The sequence below is a fragment of the Lutra lutra genome, chromosome 10 (assembly GCF_902655055.1).
Source record: "Lutra lutra chromosome 10, mLutLut1.2, whole genome shotgun sequence".
Lineage (NCBI taxonomy): Eukaryota > Metazoa > Chordata > Mammalia > Carnivora > Mustelidae > Lutra > Lutra lutra.
The window spans coordinates 45,265,675-45,292,606 of record NC_062287.1 but is presented as its reverse complement, the minus strand read 5'-3'; the positions used below and the strand labels follow the sequence as shown (position 1 = coordinate 45,292,606).

General features: G+C 39.2%; 1 protein-coding gene across 20 annotated transcripts in view; it reads right to left on the bottom strand.

Moving 5' to 3' along the window:
• Window positions 1–841: 841 nt before the first annotated feature.
• SYTL2 (synaptotagmin like 2) overlaps window positions 842–26,932 on the bottom strand; it is a 117,339-nt gene continuing 91,248 nt past the window's right edge. For 5 of the 20 annotated variants that reach the window (XM_047690930.1, XM_047690929.1, XM_047690935.1 and 2 more), the window contains 12 exons: window positions 24,810–24,908; window positions 22,725–22,778; window positions 21,410–21,457; window positions 18,372–18,466; window positions 15,151–15,270; window positions 13,498–13,667; window positions 12,291–12,393; window positions 10,017–10,187; window positions 7,712–7,790; window positions 4,564–4,663; window positions 2,792–2,997; window positions 842–1,908 (listed from right to left, as the gene is read on the bottom strand). In XM_047690930.1, the coding sequence (XP_047546886.1) occupies window positions 1,763–1,908; window positions 2,792–2,997; window positions 4,564–4,663; window positions 7,712–7,790; window positions 10,017–10,187; window positions 12,291–12,393; window positions 13,498–13,667; window positions 15,151–15,270; window positions 18,372–18,466; window positions 21,410–21,457; window positions 22,725–22,778; window positions 24,810–24,908 (1,391 nt within the window). In that variant the 3' untranslated portion in view covers window positions 842–1,762. Of the gene's footprint in view, window positions 1,909–2,791; window positions 2,998–4,563; window positions 4,664–7,711; window positions 7,791–10,016; window positions 10,188–12,290; window positions 12,394–13,497; window positions 13,668–15,150; window positions 15,271–18,371; window positions 18,467–19,343; window positions 19,371–21,409; window positions 21,458–22,724; window positions 22,779–22,994; window positions 24,241–24,797; window positions 24,909–26,932 lie in introns of those variants that run through there. The other 15 variants (XM_047690934.1, XM_047690939.1, XM_047690942.1 and 12 more) reach the window with 7 other exon arrangements.

The following is a 26,932-nucleotide window of genomic DNA, read 5'->3' as shown; positions in this document are numbered from 1 at the left end:
AGGTGGTTCTATTGTTAACTCTGGTGTTCCAAATGTCAGGGATTTGAGAATATGAGGAGGCAGGCAGTCCCAGAGGGAGATACTAGAACCAATCGCACTGTTTCATAGCTGGCTGGATGTTGGAAGGTGGCAGAGCAGGTAACTGAAAGAAGGGGAAAGGAGCTGGTACCTTGATGTGCAGGAGCTAGAACAAGATTTGGACTTTGACTACTATCCCTGGCCGACCTAGGAGGTGTTTCTCCACTCAGCTAATCTCGTCCCTCCTCTGTGGCCAGAACAGAATCGGGGCATAGAGCTGGGCTACACGTCTTCCTAGAAGACCTTGCAAGACAACGGGAAGGACATTGTTCTAGGTTAGCCACTCTTACTGGCAAATGGGTAGAAGATTCTAACATCTTTAGAGGAGGCAAGCAGTCTGGTCATTTTCAGTGACATTTGCTAGACTCTGTTGTAAGGTCTCTCACTCCTGACCATCCAGGCTCCCCCTAACCTACATTAGAATCACTGCTTGTTTTGAGGAAGGCAAGCAAGTTGGGTCCTAAGGAGGATGTAATGCTTTATATATTAAAATAAGCCCAAAAATGCCTCCATGGGAAACTTTCCAAAAATAAATGTTTACTTCCCTTCAATGCTTTTCAACTACTTTTTTAAAATAAAAATTACAGTTTCAATAACATAGTCAGAGCTTCTCATTTAGAGGAAATGATGTGCAGAGTTCCAGTAAAGACTTGAGAAATATTAGCTAAGCGGTTCTTTAGCCTTGCTAGGAAATTTAAATATGAGGATTCCTAACAAAGTATTTCATTCAAAATAAGAAGTCAGATTAATTGGACAACACAACTAAATCATATAGTAATTTACTCTAAGGGTTTTTACAAAATACTTTATGAAATTATACATACATAGGAAGTACAGTTTACATTCTAATTAAAACTTGCAAAGCTTCTCTGTGAGCACTCTCATGCTAATTTCATAGAGTTACAGGAACGACAGAATCTTATATATGCAAGGTTTTTGTTTTTGGTTTAGTTTTACACAGTCTATTACAAAATACAGGCTTGAGATCTTAGGAGAAAATTAAGCCAAAAGCCGAATTTCACCGATGAGCCAGTGGGTGGCACCAAAGCACAAACGAGACTTTGACAGTGGGCCAGGGGAGAGCTCTTTCAAAGGCAGGAATACATGGGGTAGATTCAGTCTTCCGGCCCTAACCCGGAATTCCGTATTTTAACAGAGATTACAGAGTAAATAGTTTTCCTGTGGTCAATTCTTTACTATCACGGATATTCTGCCTTTACCCCCCTTCTAGGAATTTTTTTCCTGTCCCTATTTGCCAAAAACTGCGTATTTTCAGTTCCTGCGAGGGTTTTCAACCACTGAGTAGCAAGCAGGCCCTTCTAACTGCATGGCATGTGGTGTGAAACACGGGACGGCAAACTAGAATATTTTGCTGGGTAAAAACACCCCACATTTAATATTTGTTGATGGCTTTTTCTTTGAAGCAGCAGCAACTGTTTGATTTTCCTAATTTTCTCAAATATCTTCTCTCATGCCGAAGTCACAAGTAAGTTACACATGTTATTCTTGCTTAAATCTCTTGGGGCTTCTAATCAAAGAACCATATGCAGGTTGACCTTAACATGCTGTGTAGCCTCCGTTAGTGGCAAGAGACAGCAGACGAGAATCTGTCTACACAGTCAGATTTGCAAGATCAGATTCCACCTGCTTAGTAGTTTTCAGTGGGAGCCAGTCGACTTTGGGTTCATTTTGAAATCTTGGCAATCAGCAGCATTCTGAGAGGCAGAGTTGCTTCAATCCAAGTGTTGGGGGAATTTACCATCTTTTCCCAGAGAGCAACTTCCTCTGAAGTAGAGTCCATCCAATCCACTTCAGTACCATAGCTTTTACCTGCAAAAGGGAAAAAAGAAAAAAAAAAAAAAAAAAAAAAAAAAGGAAGCTTTGCAGTTAGAAAGGAATAGTTCATTGGAGGGAAAAAATGGATCATCCCCTAATTACAATCATCAATGGAAGACAGTGAGGGATAGTTTTAATATCACCAGAAGGGCATATGTGGGGCTCATTATAAGAAAGAACTGTTTAATCACCTGAAATGTCTGTTAACAGAGGAGTCCATAATTGGGACTATTCCCTCTACTCAGAGAGTAATGATCTCTCTTTGTGTTCATAGAAAAGCTGACTGACAATCTGTCAGGGACACAGTGAGGTAGTAGGGGTAAAGCCTGGCACTGGGTGGGAAGTAACACCAGATGATCTCTAAGGAAGTGTAGTTTGGGGTTTAGTGTCTAACAGACTCAACTTTGAATCTTGGCCCTCATACTGATAAGTTCTGTTAACATCATTTCTTAGAACATCAGTTCCTCTGGGGATAACATCAGTAATTACTCACAGGATTTCCGTGAGGATTCAACAAAATAATATAAATAAAGCACTCAGTACAGTGACTAGTACCCCATAAATACTATTTACTATGATTATTTAAAGCACACTTTTAGTCATGAAAAGATATAAACGGTTTTTCAGGGGACAGTAGTGATGAAGGCTTTTTTGTGCCTCCCACACACAATAACTTAAGCTCTGTGTGGACAGATACTACATCCTGTTAATCTTCATATCTAGAGCCCTTGGCATACAGCCTGACATTCCTTCACTCATTCATTTCATTATACTTAATAGATAGAGTATCTGTTTTCATTAGGAAAAAAACAGACACACCCCTAGTATCCCCAGAAGCACTTGGCTCATAGAGGATTAAAAGTTTAACAAACATTACCTGTTCCAAAGCCAATCCGAAGACCTCCCAAAAACTGGTTGGTTAATTTGTAATGGTCCCAGACAGTAAGCTCTACACAGGCTTCTGTCAGATCTTCAGGCCTGAACCCGTCATACACCATGGTGTGGTTGAAGACAGGATTAGTGGTTTTCCCTACAGCTCTGGTTTTTTGACGACTTTTCCTACTTGTATCTGGAAGGATGATACTATAAAAGGAATCATTATTGTGAAAGCATTTTAATAAGATGGTGAACATTTATGCTTTCATTGAACTTCAATACAACTACTGAAGACTGGCCGAAGGAAATGGAAGTGTAGAGTGTAGAGAGGCAGTGGTGGTGATGGTGGGGGTGGTGATGGTGGTGGAGATGGAGGTGGTGGGGGTGGCAGTGGTGATGGTAGTAGTGATGATGGCCGTAATAGTAATGGTGATGTTGATGGTGGTGGTGACTGTGGTGGTGGTGATGGTGGCAGAGATGGTAGTAGTAGTGATGATGGCAGTAATGGTGATGGTGATATTTATATGCTGGTGGCAGTGGTGGCTATGGTGTTGGTGATAATGGCGGCGATGGTGGTAGTGATGGTGGTAGTGATGGCAGTGGTGGTGGTAGTAGTGATGATGGTGGTAACGGTTGTGATGATGTTGATGTGTTGTTGGTGGTGATAATGGCGGTGATGGTGGTGATTAACAGCAGCATCCTGCTGGAGAGACTCTGTATTACAGTGGACCAGACTTGCTTTGAATCCTGACTCTGTTACTTATTGGCTGTGTATTACAGGGAAGTCACATAATTTCTCAGACTCTTGCTTCTTCATCTTTAAAATGAGAATGCTGATGCCTGTTTCATAAGGTTAATATTAGAATTACATATGAAGCAAACAACTTAGCTTAGTGCTTGCTTTCATTTAGTAAATGCTTAATGTGGTAGCAATTGCTTGAGGATTCCTTTAGCATTTGGAAACATTCCTGATTATCTGTTTTCTGTTTTTAACCTATGATATCTCTTATAAACACAAGAAGGTCTGTGAGCGGTCTCAGAATGAGAGACTGACCTGAGCTGAAAAATCTCACCAGTTGACATCTATGAATAATTTGTATAGGGAAAATCACAAATACTGCCATAATATCTAAACAGCTATAACTGATCTTCTGGGAGAATCTATGTAGATAAAATTAGTCAGGGGGAGCTAAGAGAACATGCACTAATATCTGTGGAGTTACAACTGACAGATGCCAGGCATTTATATATAGAACAGAGGAAAAAAGTTTGCCACTTTAAACTCAAATTGTCTTAAGGTCCTATGACAAACTATTAGTAAGGGTCTGTTTAGCAAGTCATTTTCTACATATTGCAGGATGAGGCAAAAGAACTTTTGCAAATAGTTCACAAAGGTGGGACCATGGACAGAAGGAAGAATTCACCCTGCACCACAAAGGAGTCAGGGGCATGGCATCTCACCATTAGAAATCCGATGAGTTTTTTTATACTGACTATTTTCCACCAGCAAATATATCTCCTAGAAGACATTCCATATCTGAGTACATGGTCCTGGTTTCATTTGTATGTATGCCCGCTTTATGGTTTTAAAACTAAGCAAATGCTTAGGGGTTCATGTCAAAGATTCCTCTAGTTCATGTCACTACTGTCTCAAGTTATGTCATTTAAACCATGAATGATGAGTTTCAGCATCACAGATATTGAGACCTAAAACAATGAGCAAAGGCCAGGCTCTGGTAGAACTGAGAGAAGCAGAGTTACAGATGCTGTTACCATTTAACAAAAGAATTTAGATGGCTGCCCCTTAGCTGTGGTAGATCAAGACATTCCTTCACCCAGATGTGCACCTCTCCCGTTGTCGGAAGCTTTTTACCTGTAATGGGAAAAGCACAGAAAATAAAATTTCACTGCCATTCTTCTCTTGGCAATACTACATCCAAAACTGCCAATCTAAAAATGGTCTGGCACAGTGATACTAGCTAGAGCTTGAGGATATGATCCTAATTGGTTAAATCTATACATTCTTAACTAAATCCTCCATAGTCTGGCTACATTGTGCTCAGAGAGTTCTATGAAAATAATTTACACTGGGGAAGATGGGAGCCTCAGTTGGTTAAGCACCTGCTTTTGGCTCAGGTCATGATCCTCGGGTTTTAGGATTGAGCCCACATTGGGCTCCCTGCTCAGTGGGGAGCCTGCTTCTCTTTCTCCCACTCCCCTTGCTTGTGCTCTCTGTCAAATAAATAAATAAACCCTTAAAAAAAAGAATGGTAAAAACCCAAAGGAAGTGAATTGAGAGATGGAGAGAGAGAGAAAGGAAGAAGTTTTAGGGATATCATTTGAACTCCTGTATCATACAGTACTTAAAGCCAGCCCAGAGGTGCCTGGGTGGATCACTTGGACGAGGATCTGACTCTTGATTTCAGCTTAGGTCATGATTTCAGAGTCATGGCACTGGGCTCTCCGCTCAATGTGGAGTCTGCTTGAGATTCTCTCTCTCCCTCTAACTCTGCCCCTCCCCCGGCTCATGCTCGCTCTCTAAATAAATAAATAAAATCTTTTAAAAATAAAAAAAAATTCATAATCGATTCTAAGTACAGAATACTGTATCATTCTTTCTGGGTTTGGCTTGTTTCAGGACAAATTAAAGATATCAGGTATGTAAATCATCCAGTTATAGTTATATTCAGTACATCTCAATGAAATGCATCTCCCTTTCAAATATTAATACTAACTTCAATTGCTGTTAATGGGAGGCATTTGAAACCTACTGAATATAAATTAATCAAAATAAGTACTGGCTAAGGTACCACTCTTGTTAAATGTGGTTACATACTTTATGGGAACATTGTATACACACAAATAGCAACTAATGATATGCACAGGGAATTACTGAGAAGTTGACTTATTCTTCACTTGTTGACTAGAATGGGTGCACATGGACAGAGGGCCACTGCCATATTTTTCTGAATAGTTTAACCTGGTCGACCAATCAGAATTTAATGAGTATCTCTGATGTACTCAGGCCTATGCTAGGAATGTCATTGGATATACAAGGGATATGAGAAATCTATGTCTCATCAAATTACTACACAGAGTAATTCATATAAAAACTATAAAAATGTAATACAGAATGAAATGCCAAGTTCTCACTGTAATGTTTTTTGTTTTTTAAAGATTTTTATTTATTTATTTGACAGAGATGACAAGTAGGCAGAGAGGGAGGCGGGGCGGGGGAGGGAAGTAGGCTCCCTGCTGAGCAGAGAGCCCCATGCAGGGCTCCCTCCCAGAACCCTGGGATCATGATCTGAGCCAAAGACAGAGGCTTTAACCCACTGAGCCACCCAGGGGCCCCTCACTGTAATATTCTAAATGATGATGCGATCAGAGAGGGTGAAAGGATATAACCAGGAAAAGCTTTATGGAAAATATGGGACTTCTTCTCAAGCTCTCCAAAGATCTGGAGAAAAGGAAGCCATTCCAGGGTAGAAAATCTTCATGAGCAAAAGGTCAGACAGGGTAGAGCCCATCACAACACATGGTCCCCTTTGCCCTCTCCCCAACCAAGAAATGATAGTGGAGGAAAAGATATTGGCAGAATTTCTATGCATGTGGTCCATAAATGATAGGATACAAATTATATATATTAAGGAAATCTGCCTTTTAGGAAGATCCAGAAGTAACAACAAGGTGGTTTGGCAGCCATATGGGCCTAAAGATAGGTTTTGCTTACCCGTCGATTCTTTTTTTTTTTTTTTTTTAACTGAATTAGAATGCCTTTCTCCAGTTCAATCACTGCCTTTACCATCCATTATTTTTTTCATCCCGCAAGTTTCACTGCTTGGTTACTGAAAACATATGAGTTGCAACCTCTGATTTCAGTCATAACATTCTTATAGATTCTTTTTTTTTTTTTTTTTAAGATTTTATTTATTTATTTGACAGAGAGAGAGAGAGACAGTGAGAGCAGGAACACAAGCAGGGGGAGTGGAAGAGGGAAACCAGGCTTTGCGCTGAGCAGGAGCCCAATGCAAGGTTTTGATCCCAGGACCCTGAGATCACAACCTGAGCCAAAGGCAGATGCTTAACCATCTGAGTCACCTAGGCACCCCATTCATATAGATTCTTAATGAGAAAAGCTTGTGGAACTTCTTGGGAAGGGAGAGGGGGCTGGCATGCATTTCTTTCTAGTGTCTTGCTCTTTAATGGGGTTGTAGACCCAAGGCATTTACATTAATGATGCATTTGGTAACCTTGAGGAAAAAGATTTCTGCCCTGCCGAGGCCTTGAGAACAGAGAACCAATGAGCTCTAATTTCCTAGGGGCACTGTAAGAATCTTTCTAATTCTCACCTGTAAAAAACACTCAGTGTCCATTCTTACCCTAACACTACCAATAGGTCCAAATTCTGAATATGGAAAAGGCCACTCACTTTGTGCAGGTACCAACTTTTTGGAGAGTGAGGTGAAAATTAAAACAAGATCTGTAAACTAGAGAATTTTGTAAAATGAGGATTTTTTTTTTTTTCGTGGAAACAGAAGGTGGAATAGTAGTTACCAGGGGTTGGGAGAAGGACAAGGTGAGGGTATAGTTTAATGGGTACAGAGTTTCAGATATGCAAGGTGAAAAATTTCTAGAGCTCTGCTTCATAGCAATGTGAATATATGTAACACATTGTTGTTGACCACAAAGGGTACACTTAAAAATGGCTTAGATGGCAAATTTTATGTTTTGTGTTTTTGCCACAATAAAAAAAAATGAATTTGTCTACTGTAAATTAACTCATTTGGCCCACAGAATTACTAAGTTAACAAATTTACTTAGGGTTTCACCTTTGAAAATATCACAGAGTCCAAAGAAATCCTTGGAGAGGGAAAAGAATCAGGAAGGGGCACAAACCTGGATGAAAGTCATTACATACCAGGAATTGGCTCTGGGACATACTGGAGAGCTAACTTCATTTCACCTCTGTTTTCCGCTTCAAGGGCAACCGGTGCTGTCTGGAAAATGAGGGCTGTTAGTAGGTATAAGACACAAATGACCTTACTGTTTGTTGGTGCTCTGTTATGACAGCATAACTGCCCCAATTCTGCGACTATGTATTAACCATGCGTGCCCTGGATTAAAATTTCCTTCCCCATCAGAGCTAAACTATTGCTTTTATATCTGGGAAAGCTATGTTGTGTATCTTGGAAAAACTTGCTTGGTATCCAAAAAACAGCTCTTAGCCTTTAGTCTCACAGATAGTAGAGAAATCAGAATGGCTTTCTTGGGGAGAGGAGAAATGTTCTGGGATGCTTTGGTTTTTATTAAAACACACATTTTTTTATGGGTCGCCCAGCCAGCACATAAAACTATTTATTCGTATTATTCTCTTTGAGTAAGATGAATGTGGGAAAGTAGGGGGAAGAAAAGCCAAACATTACATTTTCAAAGCTGCATTAACCTGATTATTTGAGATCACATGATGTGAGGTCTCTAAGAATAACAAAGACTGGACATTAATTTTAAAAACATATGTCTATTGTTTTCGAGTATAAGAGAGATGGTTTTATTTTCAGATTCTGGTCCTTTAGAGCCTTATTGTCAAAGCATGGTCATGCATCAGAAATGCAACTGACATTAGTTTAAAAGGAAAAGGGCTTGACATCTTCTAAGGAATTCACACCCAGTGAGTCTTGGGTAAGTCTAGAAATAAGTGCTTCAGGTGATTTTGATGCAATATTTGGGAGCTATTTCTTAAGTCAAGGCACTGTATTATGTAGATACTAAACAATGATTTGTATTGTTGCTATTTATGACTTCTAGCTAGGCTCATACTCACCCTCACACTGAGAATAATTAAAAAACTGGATTAAACAAATTTATTGGAAGGAGCTGAAGAATTATTAATATAGACAGGACTCAAGTGGACAAAATCTTTGAGCCTGACATTCTCTGCTTTTCATGTTGAGGCATCAGCTATTCTTAAGTAGTGCCAAACTAGAAAAAAGCCTAATGAAAGAGACTAAGAAGCTCAAGCAGAGCTTTTGCCTGTCTTGTAGGGCTGGGGAGACAAAAATTGGAGTCCGCAGCCAGAAAGGAATAGTCTTAGAAAATACCCCGGATCAGCCACTCTCAACGTATGGTCCCCAAGCCATACTCTACATCAGCAGTCAGCAATGCCTAGGAACTTCTTGGAAATGCATATTCTTGGGCCCAGATCTTATCAGCTCAGACACCTTGGGAATAGGGCCTGAAAATCTGTGCTCTAGTAAGTCCTACAGTAGAACTGGACGGATGGTAAAATTTGAGAACTACTTCTCTAGGCTTTCACTTAGAACCTCTGAAGGGTTGTAGCCTAGGAATATGGGCAAGCAAAAACTACATTGAACCACATGAAAACTGAACCCCAGCTTCCAGTCAGTTCATTCTCAGATTAGATTGTCTATCCCTACTCTGTGTGTCAGAAACAAAAGAAAATTCTCTCAAAATATGCCTAAAGTTTTTAATATACAATGTCTAGTGTGCAATAAAAAATAAACAGGCATACCAGGATAAAGGACCAAATGACCAAACCAAGATAAAAAAATTAGATAAAAGAAACTTACAAATGTTTAAGATACTGGGTTTTCAGACATATACCTTAAATAACTTTGATTAATATAAAGATAGAGAATTTTAGCAGAGAAGTAGTCTATAAAAAATCAAATGAAAATATAAATCTGTAAAATATAATGTTGAGAACTTGTAAGATGGGTGTTTTAGACATAGCAGATAAGAAAATTATTAAACTGAAAGATAAGTTAGCAAAAGCTAGCCAGCCTGAAATCTAGAGAAGAAAAAAGAAAAAGAATAGAAAATATCAGAAAGAGCATAACAGACATATGGTACAGGGGTGTCTGGGTGGCCCAGTCAGCTAAGCATTCCACTCTAGATTTTGGTTCAGGTTATGATCTCAGGGCTGTGAGATTGAGTCCTGTGTAGGGTTCCACACTGAGCGTGAAACCCGCTTAAGATTCTCTCTCTCCCCAACCCTCTTAGCTCCACACACTTGCACAGGCTCTCTCTCTCTTTAAAAAAACAATAAAATAAAAAGCGAGAGAGACATATGGTACAAAGTGAAAAGATACAATTATCCCAAACTCTGGATAACCATTATGAATTAAAATGCAATTATAGTAGCTTTCTCTTATACATTAGATCCCCAACCAGTCAACCAACCAATCAACCAAGTCTGCACATACCTTTCGCTTCAGAGGGTACCATTTCAATTGTTTATTTTGTTTGTTGTCCCAGTCCCAAGTTTCCAAGTCAAGTTCCACTTCCCCTAGAAAACTATTGCGCTTAAATGTATCCCGATGCCAAACGGAGAGGTTCAACTTTTGTGTTTTTAAGATTTGTTTTTCGATTTTATACTGCAGATCAAAGAAGGAAATTAAAGTGGTGAATATTACTATTTTATAACCAAAGTTATGACACAGAGATGAAGAGAAAAATCATCTGCGCAGATCAGGTTTTCTCATTTGTTAGGTTTCAAGTCTCAAAAACATTGCAAAGACATCTTATTCTAAGTATTTTGTTTCAAAGAGCTAAATCCATCTTCCACAAAAGCTGATTTTCTTTCTGCTTCTGGAAAAGCAAATCACAGTTCAAATATCATAGCCAGTAATAGCTCTCTGAAAACAAAGCCAACTATTCATTTTTGCTGGATGTTTTTAGTTCAAACTAGATATAACATAAACCCAATTCATCCTAAAAACACTAATGAAGTTTAATCCTGTGGTCTGTTTTCTACCTAAGGACAAGGTATTTTTTCTAATAGACTCTATTTTTTAGAACAGTTTTAGATTTACAGCAAAATTAAGCAGAAAGTACAGAGAATTCCCATATACCACTTGCTCCCATTTACACACAACGTCTCCCACTATAGATATCCTGCAACAACAAGGTATTTTTTAAGAGAAGATATATTTGTTTTTTCCCACTTCATATGGTTAAGTGGAAAATATTTGGCATCCTTACAGTTTTTATCTAAAATACAGTCAATCCTAGATTATATATAATCATGGAAGGGATAATAGTACTTCTAATCTAAAAATAATCTCTATTTGGCTTTATGATGTACTACTTCAATATCCATTTTGGTTGTAGCGGGCTTGCCTTTCTCTGAGTTTACCAGTTAAATTAGCTAGCTTTTCCTGAGTATAGGGTTGAAGTAGCTGACCCAGAAATAGCTAGGGTACTGAGGTATATCATAGTCAAACTGTAATTAAAAAGTGGCTACAGAAAATCCATAAGAAACTGACCCATGAAGGACTGAAAATTAATTTAATTCTGACTCTTTTCTCAGAGGATAATCAAATAGTGGGACAGACTTTTCAGACAGCGGAAATGAGGAACACTTTGTATATTTGTAGTTTCACATTATCATGACTAAGGCAGCCTTAAGTAGTCCGGGGGAAAAAGGAATATGGATATTTGAGCCAGGCATACTTTCTATGCATCTGTCCATCCATCTCTCCTTCCAATAAACATTTTTTGAGTATCTATCTAGACACTGTACTAAAGGTCAATGTTCATGTGTTTAATATATCCTAATCACTTTCCGCCTATCAACCCTTAATGTTCACAACTACTGAAGCACAGAGGCAGGTACTAATATTACCCACTTTTGGCAGATCTGAAGAACAGACAGGTTAAGTCATTTGCCCAAAATCACACAGCTGATAAATGACATGGAGTTGGTCCTTGTCCGCCTGCCTGGAACTTACAGTTTAATGGGAAAACAGACATTGAAGCCCGAGGTTAAAGTACGGAGTGTTAACAAAGCCTTATATAAAACAAGGTGCCTGAGGCAGCAGACCCAGGGTAGGAATGGAGGGATTAAGGACAGCTTCTCACAGGAAGAGGCATTTAAGGCTGGAGGAAGTAGTTCAGGATAGAATGTGAGAAACAGTTCTTCAGTCTGATAGAACACCAGGTCCAGGAGTGTGAGAAAATGTGCTTCCTTCCTCTAAAGAACAGAAAGCAATCAGGGTGACCTGAACTGAGACTCTGAAAATGGAAAGAGGAGGCTAGAGCTTGGGTTGTGAAGGGACTGGTGGCATGGTAAAGTGGGACTTGCCTCTAAGGGCAATGGAAATCCTAAAAGATTGTAGGCAGAGCAATAACATGATCAGAATTACAATTTTGGTAGCTCTTTTAGTTTTAGTGGTCCATGTTTTCAGTTATGTATCTTCGAGCAAACTCCTTTGTTTCTCTAAGTCTCATGTGTGAGGGGCAGGTAATATACCCTCCTGGTGAGTATGGAGGGAGTGAGGGAGAGAAGGCATACAATGTTCATGGTGTATGGTCTCATGCAAAGCAGTGTCTCAGAACATGTTTATCCTTTCCCTTCTTCTCTCTCCCTGACTGACTTCATCTGTAGAGATACTACCCAAGAAGACACAGCTATTGACATAAAAATCACAGTGACAGCTCATCATTTAGGATTTTCCTAGGCAGACGTTCATAGATACCCTCAGTATCTCGTTATACACAGGATTCAAAGTCTTCTTGACTACAAGTGTTTTCTTCTTGCCCATTTTGCCCTTGTCTGGTAACAAATAGGTCTTCACATATCTAAAAAGAGAAGTAGACAGACAAGAAGGTCAGAGAACATAAAAGTGATGTTTCCATCTCTGCCTTGAAAAATGCATTGGTAATTGACAGAAATAATTATTTCATGACAGTAAGAAGAGCAGTTAAGTAAAGAATGTTCTCAGCAACACCTTTTATACTTAAAATTGTAAACACATGCAACAGAACTGGTCATTTATACTGTTTTGAAAAATTTTAAAGACTATTTCCTGAACCCTTTCTTCCTTTGGCCTTACCTGACATAGGGGGTGAGGCGGACAGACCTCTAATGTAGTGCTTAATTATACTGGTTTGTTTCCTATTGAGAAAAGGCTTCAGTGCTTGAAGAACTTATTTAAAAAGTATTGTTACTGGTTTTTGAAAACAAAAATTGATCTCAGCACACACATAAGCAAGCCATATTCAATGGGGGAGAAAAGGATACTGACCCCAGCTGTTTTGATAATGAAAGCATAAAGGATTGGGCCTATGCTAGCAAAATAACTAAGAATCTGACTTCTGCACAGGGAAAGCAAAGAATACCATTTAACTTTTGCAAATAAACTGAATTCAATTAAGTCTGTGATCTAAAAGATGAGCTGGTAATTCCCCCTAAAGTTCTTCTGTAAAATGTAATTTAAATTTAGAAACTACCTCATTCTAGAATCTTAACTGTTTCCACACCACTGAACATTCTCAAGTATGGCCTGACATGTCTCTAATTTTAGAGAAGTTTGAGAGTCATGGAAAGAGACTGGGGTTCAAGCCCTCATTCTCTATTTTGAAGCTGACTCTCTGAATTTATATAAATAGGTCATTTATCTTCTCTGGCCCTGGTTTCCTTATCTGTTAGAAGAATGAATGGGACAAGATGGCCTCAAAGGTCCCCTCCACTTGAAATATTTTCTGCTTCTCTGACATTTTTATAGCTTATTAAGTTTGGCATATTTATAGAGTAAATAAAACATCATTTCCCCCCAATTTTTCTTCTCAAACATTTCTTTTTGGCACAGTCACACACATACCCACTCTTTAATTTCTTTCTTTCTCAATTTCTACAAGATTACGAATAACTGAGAGAAAACAGTGACCCCAAATTGTACTTACGGGTCCGAGCGCTGTTTTTTAACATCCGCTGCTGCTAAGTCTTTACACTGGGCCACAAAAACATGTAACTCCTTCAGTGAGTCCACATAGTCGATTGCAAACTGAATATTTCCTTTCACTTCCAGATTGCCAAAGTCTCCACTGTAAACACTCATCACACTGCCGCTTACCTGAAGGCATCAGAAACATGCAGGGTTTTTTCCTATCTTGTTCATGGACCTAATGCAAGGATCACAAATATGATCTGGGCTTGCTATTATTTCTCTCGTTTGCATTTAAAGCAGGTAATAGGGCATAAAGATAGACCAAAACCAACAACCTGACATGATATATGACACGACTAATGTTTTAAGAAAAAGTTGCCTGTAAAAGATACAGATGACAAGTGAAAATGCAAAGTTATTTAGATGCTGGCTCATTTCCAAAGCAGGGGGATTTTATGGTAGGGGGCATTCAGAGTTCCATTTTTAGGCATGCTTAGTATTTAAGATCGTAAAGAAAGAGGATGTGAGAAACCCCAGGGACACAAATCACAGTGACACTTTGCTCTATCAAATTTCCAAGACACTAAAAAGGAATCTTACTATGTTACCCATCCACTGAATCTAGGAAAATGCTTAGTGGGCCATACGCCTTCAGAGGTCAGGAAGGGTAAAGAATGGATGATTGATGAAGATGGTTGAAAGCCTTCCCAAGGCCATACATTTAAAGATCATCAGCAGAAATTCAATTTAAATAGATTTTTTTTTAAAGTTTGAAAAACGGCAGGCTAGTAAAAATTTAAGGGCAGCTTTATCATTTGGTTAGCATACCTTGTGAGATGGTCTGTATATCAGAGAACTATCTGGATAAGTATATGTGGGTATATTTCATATATATATTTCTACACACATACTCCATGCACACGGTGACCTCACGTTATGAAAGAAGTTCCAGGTAAAGTCAAATTTTCTACATTGAACCTGAACAACTATAGTTAAGGAGCTCTCCTTTTAAAATCCTATTGTGAGGGGCGCCTGGGTGGCTCAGTAGTTAAGCGTCTGCCTTTGGCTCAGGTCATGATCCCAGGGTCCTGGGATCGAGCCCCACATTGGGCTTCCGGCTCGGTGGGAAGCCTGCTTCTCCCTCTCCCACTCCCCCTGCTTGTGTTTCCTCTCTCACTGTGCCTTTCTTTGTCAAATCAATAGATACAAATCTTAAAAACATTAATAAAAATACAAATCCTGTTCTGAATCCTTCCATAAGGCAAAGAATCACTTCTATTCTTATGTGAATCAGTGCTTTTATTCATCAGGTTTGCCAAAACAGGCACAATTCTATACCTGCAAACAGAAATATAAAACATATCTGATACAAGTAGACTTTACAAAAGTTACCCCATTTGTTGCACGGAAAAATGTAGCCGTTCATCTCGTTAGAAATTCAGGTTTATTTTTGAAGTACTTACATTAAAAAAATTCATTTATAATGGATATGAACTCTTTTTGTGCTTAAAAAAAGAAAAACAAAGATTTAGCTAGCCAGAAGCTAATTGCAGTTTAGAGAAAAAGCTTGTGCCTCCAACAGGAGGCCACTTTATAGCAAGCACGGAGCATGGCAGAGCAAGGTTCAGAGAAGCGGAGAGATATTAACACAGAGGCTTTGTTTACATACAGAAGACAGGGACGTCATGCCAGAGGAGCTGCTAAGATTGGTTAAAGAGCTCGGACTCTTCTTGTGTCTGCTGAACTGGTAACTGCTCTCTGAGGCTGTATCTGTTTCTCTGTCATCACTCTACAAAACATCATATAAGATACACAAAATTTAAATTCAGAATGAGCGAAGGTCAGCATCTCTCCTTGGAAAAATGCGATACCTTGGTATCCCAGACATCTATGAACATTTCTGAAGCTCAAAGGACACTCGTGCTAATCCCCAGGAAACGGGAGTCGGGATGAAGTGGGTGGTCTATCGTGGACCTCACCTAAGGAGGACAGCAGGGCTTTGCTACCCAAAGAACAAAGTGATTTGTTTTTTTACCTCCAAGGTGGGCCCAGGACGCTACAGAAGTCAGCACTGCTGCAAGCTTTCTTGTCACTCTCTTAATATTGTGCATTTCTGTTACGTGGAGAACTTTATTGATATATATGAGAAATTAACTTTACCCAGACAACAAACGGTCTAAGATTTACTGTCAAAATATAAAATGTCATGCTTAATTCCTCTCATTATTAACACAGCCTTAACATCCCTAAAAATCAAATCTTTTACTGGAGACACTATTAAACTAGAAAAAATAAATGCTAGTGTGACCTGTTTAAACTAAAAGTTATATGCACACAAATTTAAAAATTTTTAAATCACCTCTTATGTAATTCCATAGTGCTATTGTGTTTATATTTTTATTGCTATAGGGAAGTATATACTAAATTATATTTATTCAAGTATATTCAATTCTACCCACATTAGATTTTAATACATTTTTTGAAAAAAAAAAGTAACAAAGGTACTTAAATATGTCCCAGGAAATATTTACCTAGTTCAAAAAAAAAAAAAAAAGGGAGAGCAATAATACATTTAATTATCTTTTAAATAATACAATTAATTATCTCAAGTTTACTAGATGGTAGCTTTAAAAATCTATGATTCAGAATGAGCTCCTTTGGGGGTTAGAGGGTTTTGGGAACAGTTCAGTGGAGTTAGAGAAATACCTTTATGGAGGAGTTAGTACATGCCAACATCTCCCAGGGCCATGCAATTATGTATCATAAAACAGATGCCAATTCTAATGCAGATTAAGGAAGGAGTTAAAGAAAAATAAAATGTATCACTTATATGGATAAGAAACCCTCCCTCAAGGATTAAAAAAACCCACACCACCATGTGTCCATCATCACCTTCTCTCCCCACATGCTGACAGCACCTGCTGTTTCCCTCTATTTCAGCATGTACCATGCTCTGCCTAGTGTATCAGGACACTAGTAAATTACTGAGGGATGGGATCCTGTCTTGTTGAACTGGAACGCCGATTTCCACGTAGCAGGAACTCAACAAACGAGACTGATGCTAAGCCTCGAAGAGAGAGTGGACGGAGGAGCAAGGCCTGGTTTCATGTCCATTTCCTTTAACATTCAGTCTGACCCACGTGCTTTGAAAGGTAAAATTCTACAGCTTCATTTGGCATCTCTGATACACAAACTCAATTTGGACTTTCTATTGTGTGGAGCTATGAGGGGGCATATTAAAACTGATGGAGGAGAAAAATGGAACTGGGGTCGCTTGCCTCTTAAGTAATTACACACCTCGTTCATATGACCAACCAAGACCAAAGCCTATTTACAAAGGTGTGAAAGCAGGAACTCATTGAGGCCGCCTACTGTTGGCTTCCAACTAATGATTTAGTTTCAAAGAATGAGTGATTCATTTCAAAGGAACTGTAACCTGGGCTGGTAAGCATATGGAAGGGTATGCATTTACAGATATAGCTCCTCTAAGGCCCAGGATAGACAGAGGGTTGCCCGGGAGGTCAGGGAGGTGGTACCTGATTTGTGTGCTGTCTAGAACTTTCTTCACCTTTCATCTACTAAGAGAATGTTTGAGGACAATGCTTTTTCCTTACCCTCAAAAATCAGACCCAAATTGCATATAGTAAGGGCTAGGATTTACTGGTATTCACCATGTGTCAGGCACTCCGCCGTATGTTTCCCCCACATTATCTTGCTGACTCCTCATAGCGTAATGAGACAGGACTAGGAAACCAGATTCAGGGACATTAAGGAACTCGCCTGGAGTCACACACACCAAATTAGTAGCACAGCCAGCGCTAGGAATGTCTGACTCCAAGATCCTAACTATTCTGGCTAGAACATGGAATTTTTTAAAAATTTTTTTTGCTTTTTAAGTTTTTATTTAATTCTGATTAGTTAACATCCAGTGTTATATTAGTTTCAGGTGTTCAATATAGTGATTCAACAATTCCATACATCACCCGGGGCTCATCACAAGTGCACTCCTTCCCCATCCCTCCACCCACAACATGGAATCTTAATTAAGTCAAAGGACCTGAGTTAAAGTCCTAGATCTACTTCTTAGCAGCTGTTGGATTTGGGGGAAAGTGGTTTAACCTCTCTCAAGCACTTCCCACTTATAAAAAATGGAGAAAATTGTACCAACCACGTTTAGTTGGTGAGAGTTAGATGTCAGAACGAATATTAAGTGTCTGGTGTTTACAAAGTACTGAGTGAATAGCAAGATAATAATCCTGTTCCAGCCCGAGACAGCAGGTATAATGGCTAACCACGATAATCAGATGCAGACTCCATCCTGGTTCGACCCCTTTCTAGCTGAGTGAGGTTACTCACCTCTCGCAGTGCCTCCTTATCTGTAATACCTGGTAACAATGATGGTGCCTACCTTCCAGGCATGTTGGATGATGAAATGAGATAATGTATGTCAACTGCCTACACCCAACAGATATCCTTAAAGTCTGTTGTGTCCTTGTCACTTTACTACTTTAACAAATGCTTCCAAGCTATTCATGCTACCTAGATGAAGCTCTCACAGATCAGCTCTACTGGAAACTTCAGAGTGGTTAGCTCACGCCAACATATTTCTGCCTGGATTTCTTATTTTGTATCCACTTTGAAACAAAAGTCACATTCCAAATATCAATGCAACTTGACTTCACCACCAAAATGAGTTACTGTTCGAGTCAAATGAGACATGCCTTGCCTTGTTCCAGGATCAACAACACTGCCTCTATTGATAGGAAAGGCAGGGGTCAGTCCCACTGACCTCTTTGGTCTCTGCCACCGCTGAATACAAACACACCAATCTTGGCATAGCAATGCACCTATTTGGTTCAATTTTTCTGAAATTACAGAAGACAAACTTGCCTCATCTTGGAGAAATGCTGGAACGGACTTGCTCATCCTTTTGAGTTTGTCAGGGTGGGAAAATGGATTATCAGGTTGTGAAGGCACTGTGGAAACTAAACAGCAGCATTTCCATTCAAAATTATCCTCACATTATCAAACAAACATAAAGCATAAGTTGAAAACACTTTTCTTTCATCTATGAACGAGATATTTTTGCAAAAAGGTGTAAGGTACAATAGTTCACATGCACAGGATAAGATAAGCAACATGCAGTTTTCATAAATCACACAGAGAACTGGCAAGGAGTTGAACCAATAGAAAATAACAATTAAAGACCGTTAGTTTTCATTAATCTGGAGCTGGATTTGAATTATATTAAAACATACTGCCATTGTGAAAGGGCACTCACTTATTTCCACACCAGACACTGGAACCACAAGATGTGTGATTTATTGGTTCATCTCCTTGGGATGTATTTTTAAAACATGCCACAGGCTGGAAAACTATTTCATTGGACAGCAAGGATCTCCGGACACAACTCAATCATAACAGTGTCCTGGCTATTGAGTGTGGAAGGGAAGGCTTGTTTGTTCAGTGATTGTAGGGATTACTTCTCTGATAATGTTTCTCACTCAGAATTATGAAAGACTATGAGCTCAAACTATTTATCTTTTGAAAACAGATTATTTAGATACTTTTGTGATAGAAAGGTATCAGATACCTTATTTAGATACCTTTCGATACAGTAAGGATATGTGTGGAAGTCACGATGAGATGATGAATTCTATACCTCATTTGCATAACTCTAGTTAGAAACCTATTTCCTTCTTTACCTAAAAATTAGTGTCTAAGCTTTTCTTATGGTGAATAAGAGCTTGCATAGTGAATGAGTTAGTATGTTTCAAGGCCCTTAGAACAGTGCCCAGCACAGAGCATGCTCTATATAATTATGTGCTAAAAATTAATATTATCTGATAATGTTTAAATTACCTTTTCGATGTGATACAAATATACTGTCTTGGTTTTTACCAGTGAAACAGATACCAGAAAAACAGATAAAAATAAAATTATATTTCTATATATAACTCAAGAGGCTCAAATTCAACCCTAAGCATTAGCTAAATTCACCTTCAGTTAAAAGAAAATTAATGAAGGAAAACTGAAAATTGAACTATACATAATAAATATTTGTTTATTCACATAGTAGTTCTCATCTAGCCTTTGGCTCTCAAATGTATCAAAATCCACTCACAAGATGATACCTGCTTTAATCACTACCCATTAAACAGTAATGTGTATGTGGGTATATTTGGGTGACTTGCACTGCAGGAGTATAAGGTTAGGTCCCATGAGTCCACAGTAGAGCCCAATGAGTATGCAAAAACTTTTTATCATAGTACTGCTGCCTATTATTTTCAAAATGTATTTCTGCTACTCAAATGTAGCCAGTTTTACAAATATTAGTCTCTAGTAATTTATCTTGATCATACTTGATCATGTATTTCAATTTTGTTTTGTGGTAAAAATACACTCCTCAGTAGAGGAAAGAAGTAATCTCAGCCCATCCATTAAGAGTCATCTTGGAAAATACCATAAAAAAGAGAGAAATTAATCCACCCAGAATTCAGCACATGATAGCCTATGTGGCCTGACCTAACTAAGCTCAGTCATGAGCAAAGACACAGATACATTGGCATATATGTCCATGTCCATGCATTGTTTTCACTCCTCGGGCTAAATGTTGAACAAAACCTAACAAGATAAAAACAAGATGACCAAACTTGAGTATCTGCCAGTTCAAAAGGAACTGGAGAAACCTCTGTACCCAACAGCCCCAAGGGACACAAGTCTTGGCTCCTCTGCAGCAGCTGGGCAGAGAACATGCAACAGGGACCGAAACCTGGATTGTCTTTTTGCCTATGTACTTCTTCAGAACTGCTCAGGTCATGGGCCAAATCTCAGCACCTTCACCTCTAGCAGGCAGACCTCATGAGCAAAGTTTCAGATTTCAGGCTAGATGTCACAGCCTTCTAGCAAAAGCACCTTGTTTCTCTATCAAATGGCTCCTTCATTTAGCTGCTCTTCTCATTAAGACCTATTAGCACATCCAGACTATTGGGCAACTATTAATATAAATCTCGTGCTCTCCTAAGGGCAGACATGTGTATCATTATCTTCATACCTCCAGCACCCAGCATTATGCAACTGGGCTGAAACTGGGAAGCTAAGAAGACACACACGCATATCTGCATGCTTTGCTGGGCCCCAAAGACACCTTTTTTAATGTGCTATTTGTCCTGGAGACAGAAGTCAGCGTTAAGTACAGCAATCTTAAGATTGAACAGAAAAGAGTAAATGATCATTATCTTTGGCTGGTGGTGAGTTTAATTAGTGGATGGACATTAGCCACCACAAGTATATACCTATTTCTTAAGATTCAGATGTTCACTTGCTTTATACATTGAATATAGACTGAATCCTGCTTTGAACCTCAGAGCTTAAACCCTGGACATGATACAATTTGCTTCCATAGGTATGGAAAGAGGCATACACAACCATAATGCACACTAACTGTAAAAGCACAATTCTTTCTTAGGTCCAAATACATTATAAATTGTTTCATGTCTACAGTCTTATGTAAAGGCCACAAGAAACCCAGTACTCGAGACCAGACTGCAACATAAAGCCAAGTGATAACAGAAGGTGCCAACTTCATTTTAAGAAAAGACTCAAAGGGCAGAGAGCCTTACAGAAGTATAATACTACCCAGCAATTACACATATATATTTATATATAGTACATATATATGTCTGCATAAAAAAATTTTAAATATGTAACTCCCCCATAGCGAAACCACGGATTAATCTTTCAACACTGGCGGCAGGAAAATGTTTTTTCATAAAACCCTTGTCAGAATGAAATAGTTTTGTAAGCTGCAAGAGTTTTAGTACCAATAACAAATACTGCGTGATTAATAGTGTTAGTTATTTCAGTATATTTAACACCATGTAAAGTGGCAACATTTAGTCATTTGTGAGAAAGATCCTGCTACTCACTTCCTGGTATGCACTCATTTGTGTCTGGTTCCTGATCTGCTTTTTGATCTACTCAGAAAAGCAACATTGAGAATAAATACCATTTTACAAGAAGGATTAAAGAGACATGAAAGTAAGGCTCACATGTCAGTTTCACAACAGAGACTGCAGAATACATCTGACAGGTTTTCAGCTTGCTTTTATCTGTTCCCCAGAGTGACTCTTCATTACCTCCTTTAGGGGTCTTCTATTCAACTAAAAATCCAACATCTAGTATAGGAGATGTCTGGCATCTTTCTACTAAGTCACTGAGCCACACATAGCTTGGGGGATGGAAGGAGCACTGCATTAGGAATAACAAAGCTGCGCTTCTAGTTGCTACCACCCCCTCAAGCCCCTGCCCCGACAGACCAACTAGCTATAGGATCTTGGACAAGTCACCTCATTTCTCTGAGCTTTTCTTATCTGCAAATGAAAATCCCTGACCCACCTACTTCCACGAAGTTGTTGTAAGCATAGAATGAGAGAGACAAAACTATGACACAAAAGTAATCAATGACCTTTGAGGAGTTCTAGTGCTACATTTTATGGGGGAAGCTTAGTTCATAGACATTTTTTATTATTATAGTAAAGGGAATTTAGAAAACACAATTCCGGTGTACAAATATAAATTACACATTTGCATAAATGCTCAACTATAAAAATCAGACTCATTTCCATCCCTCCCCCACTATACCACTATTACCCTTTATTTTTTATAAGTGAACCATGTAATACTCAATCCACTGACAAACTTCAAGATCTTCTAGGCTCCTTAATATTCAGAACCAGTTAATTTTACCTTAGTCTATATTTAGCTATTTAAATGAGCCAGGGCAGGATCCTGACTCTGGATCTGGGACTCTTCCCTTTGAAGTTAAAGCTTTACCAGCTATGCCCAGAGAGCTCCAAATGCTGAGACATGAGAAAAATACAGGAATAACTTAACCCAGAACCCACCCGATGCTTCCTGCCCTCACAAGGAGTTCTGCAAGTCAGAGTAGCAAAAATCAGCTCATACCCATAGAAATACAATTTCCTATTTATAGAAACCCTCGCTTCCCAAAGGTCTCTGATGCGATCCTTACAACAGTATCACCAGCAGAAGACTTGAGAATATAAACAGTTAGTATTAAATGCATCGAGTCAGAACCATTTTATAATAACTTAGGCACCATTCATTACATAGTGGCAAATGACGTTCTTCTATTTATCCAACAGCTGCGTCCCAGTGACTGCCCAAACCGCCCCAGAACCTAATATACAGACAGACATGCAAATACATAAAGATATTTACCATCTTCAGCACTACGTACTAATTCTTCTGGCAGATTATCTACTTTTGCTTGATCTGTTCAGGAGAAATTAACAAATGGTTAACACGGCTGACCCTTGGCGAGAGAGAACAATGAGACTGTCCCTGGAAGCCCCCGGAGTTGGAAGCAATTAGTCAAGATGCAGTGAGGGGTGCAACCAAGATGTCTTCCCCAAAATACTTTCTCTTTAGATTAGCTACTTGAACCAGTGCCATAGCGGGAGCTCCCATTTCAGCCCCGATGCAGCTTACATCAGCACACTGCTGCACACGGACTCCCCAGGGTTAGAGGGTTAGCTAAGAGCAAGCAATCGGCCAGCAGCAGGAGAAAACACAGGGCGGCAACAGCCTCTCTATTCTTCTGGAAAGGGTAAGATGCTAGCCATGACTAACACCTTCTCAAACCCATGGTCATTAGCAAATATTTCTGTGCATACATCATCGTTTGTGTATGCCTCTGGGAGCCTTGCTTGGGAAGTCAACTGAAGAGATGTAACTGGGGACCAGCTGCTAAGTGGAATCTTGGCAGGCTAGTGTGAGAGTGGGTATCGGTATTTGGAAGGGAGCGTGCAGGAATACCCGTCAGCTGATGGTGATTTTTTTTTTTTTTAACCCTGCACATTCCTGAGTATTTTAAAGCTGCACCGTGGAAATAGCCCCATGCTTCACAGGCAAGAGGTTTGCCAAACTGGACAGTTTTTGCTGATTTTTTGTTTTTTGGGTCCCCCCCCCTCCCCGGGACCCATCTCCAACATCAGGAAGAACAATTAGGGCGGTCCAACAAAGGGCAGGATTCACTTTCTGTGGGAGCATTCAGGCGGATGTGGGGAGGTTGGCCACCTGTTGAGGAGGCTTTATAGGGAATTCCTGCATTGGGGGGTGTTTAAAATGGATGACCTTCAAGGTCACTTCCAACCCTGAGATTCCAAGATCTTTGGTAGATCTGCATTCCAAAATGGGAATACTGTCCTCAGAGCCCTGAAAATCTCTGATTTTTAGGAATTATTTAATAGAGTGGCTTTCCCCCCTTTCTTTTTAAATTCTGACTTTTTAGTTTCAAATGCAGATAGCTGAAGCATATTCTAAACATGACAATGTTCAACTTTCAAGCATATGAGTGTGGCAGTGATTAACTTTCATTCAGTAACTTTTCTCATGACCCTCTCCACTCCCAGGGGTGCCTCTTAGCTTAAAAACGATTAAGAGCAAACCCTCTAGAAGTCAGGACTTCTCAGTCAACTTGCAAGCCATACGTGTGTGTGTGTGTGTGTGTGTGTGTGTGTGTGTGTGTGTGTAATGCTTTATATTAGTACTCAAGAAGTCCTTCACCAATTACAGCAGCAGCTGGGGGGTACAGTGCACCTAATGTGTTGCAGGCCAGGTAGTCTTTGGGCTTCTAGTTCCAATATCCAAAAGAAATGTGTGAAAAGAAGGGATAAAAGAAAAAGGACAGTCCTTGAAGCTAGGGACCGACTCATCTCCGTATCATGCAAAACTCATCAGACATCCAACACTGTCATATATAAGACGGTCACCTCATAAATGTTCTTGATAGCAGACTATTGATTCGGATTCACAGCTCTGCTGTGTGACACTAAACAAGGTACTTTACCTCTCTGAGCTTCATTTGCCTCATCTGTAAAATGGGAATAACCATCATCTCTCGCAGGGTTCTGTACACCAGTTACATGAAATAATGCATGTGAAATACTTAGGCACGTCTTGGCACACAGTGCTCAATAAAGGTTAGCTATTCTTACTAGAACCACCAGCTACCCCAGTCTTTTAAAACTCACTGGACTTGAAACGCTTGAGCTGGGGTTCTTCAATCCAAGGAAACCTAGTGTTCTAGTAACCAAACCTCAGGCACTATTTTGAAGGTTCTAGTCACTGTAGGATGAGCTTCTTCTGCTCACTCTGGAAAGGTTACGGTCATCTGTTAACCCCCGCCTCAGGGGCTTCAGTGCACGAAAGCATGCAGTGAGGCCACAGAAAAGCACATGAGCATTTTAAAGTTTAGACGGGGGGGGGGGGGGGCGTGAACAATGGGGCAACCTTTATTCTCACTTGGTGAATGTGACGAAATGTCTTCTAGACTTTTGGAAGGCATTTTCCTAGCAGCACTCCTTTCCAAAGTTTTCAAGACAAGACTGGGTTCTTCTGAACCTGTTACAAGACAAAATTGTTGAACACTGCGCAATACAAAAAAGATCCAAAAAATCCTAACTCTTAATAACCAATGGACGTTGGTGTTGTAGGTGGAGAGTCAGAAGCCTCTGTACTTTTATTTACTCTATGAAACACTTCTCAGGAAAAAAAAATGCAAAATTTCTCCACTCTTTGCAGATCCTTTAAAAACCATTTTCCTAGTCAAGAAGTATTTGCAAGCATAAATCATAAAGGAACAAGACAACCACATGAATAGAAAAGTGATCTCTGAGCCATCTACACCTCTATTTTAGGCCCATGATTTGTTCTATGCCAGACTTTGAATCTTTCCACTTCACTTCTAGCTTTTGAAGACAACCACAAAGTGGTTTTAGGAGCATTAAAACAATTAGCTGAAAACCATAGAAGGCAGGATTCAGATGTTTAACATCTGTGTATAATCAGGTACACAGATGGGCAAATTCTCCAAATCAACAATTGCAGGCCCTTGGGGATTCATGAGCTAGTAAAATTTCCAACAAAATGTTGGGAAATGACACGAGGTAGTCAGCTTTTTATTTTATTATGTCATTTTAAAGTGTGTAGGGGGGTTCTATCATATACTAATAACTACATATTTTTTTTAAAAAGTCATGTTAGAAAAAAAAAAAAAAGGCATGTTAGGACCAAAGGAAAAAAGGGGGGGGGCATATCCTCAAAATAAGGACAGTCTTTTAAATTAAATATATCTAATGTTACAAAAAAAATATCTCTAGAATACCTTAACTTTTTCATTTTGACAGTTAAAACTCCATCATGGATTAGCTCTGGTCTGAATATGGTCATTCATCACTGTTACATTATTAGTGCCTAGAACAGTGGCTGGCAATAGGCACTTCAAAAATGTTTGCTAGGGGTGCCTGGCTGGCTCAGTTGATACAGCATGTGACTCTTGATTTCAGGGTCATGAGTTCAAGCCCCATGTTGGGCAAGGAGCCTACTTTAAAAAAAAAAAAAAAAAGTTGCTAAATCAATGAATGATTCCATTAATGAGTCAATGAATTTGGGAACCACTTCTACCACAATGCTTTCCTGAAATGCATCCCAGTTCTCCCCAATGTTAATAGGCATTCTAGAGCAAATGGATTCTAAGATGAATTGGATTTGGGATGCTCTTTGTTCCAATTTAAAGGTTTCTTACTATAGATCTTCTTGGAGACACTAATATGCTAATAATGTGCATAATTTCCCAGCACATTAAGTACCTGACCATGGAACATTTTTTTTTTAATTTTTAAGGAACATATTGAGGTATTGGTTGAATAAGAGCTCAGCCCTAAGTGAAACATGTTAGGTTGCTCACCAAAATCGTGGTACCATTGTAAGCAAGTTCCTCCCTCCTCCAGTCTACCACCAGCCAATTGTTTAAAAATAAAAATTTAGGTTAGAGTATATAAAACTACAGTTGTACCATTTTGTACCTCTTATTGGCTTGTAACTTTTAAATATCTTCTCTGAGCTCTGACTGGGTGGTTATTTAATACTGATGATTTCATTTTTAGACAGGCTTTTTACTATCCAATCAGTTATGCTGATACCCTATAAACAAAGCTATATACATCAGGGGTAAGTCTCCAGAGTAAGTACAAATGTACAAGATTTCCTATAGGTCGGTCTACCCTCCTCACTCACGGGTGGTTTAATGAAAGTCTACTTCAGCAAGTTGAACATGGTCATGTATACTCCTGTTTCAGAGACTGATATTCCACTTTTCCTCTTCTTACCAGCAACCTTTGTAACAGGGGCTTCAATCGATTAATCAGGATTAAAGTTGGATCCTTTGGTTCGTTTTCAAGAAGAGACCCTATAGTTACTTGCAAAGGAAACCAAACCTCCCGAGTCATCCACTCAGGAAAGCTTATTCATTCTCCTCAATACTGAGGGGTACTAGAAAATGACAAATTTTCTAAACTGCTAGGAGGATGACCAACACCAGCTGTTTTGCAACTGTGGTTAAAATGTCCCAGCCAGAAGGCATCTAT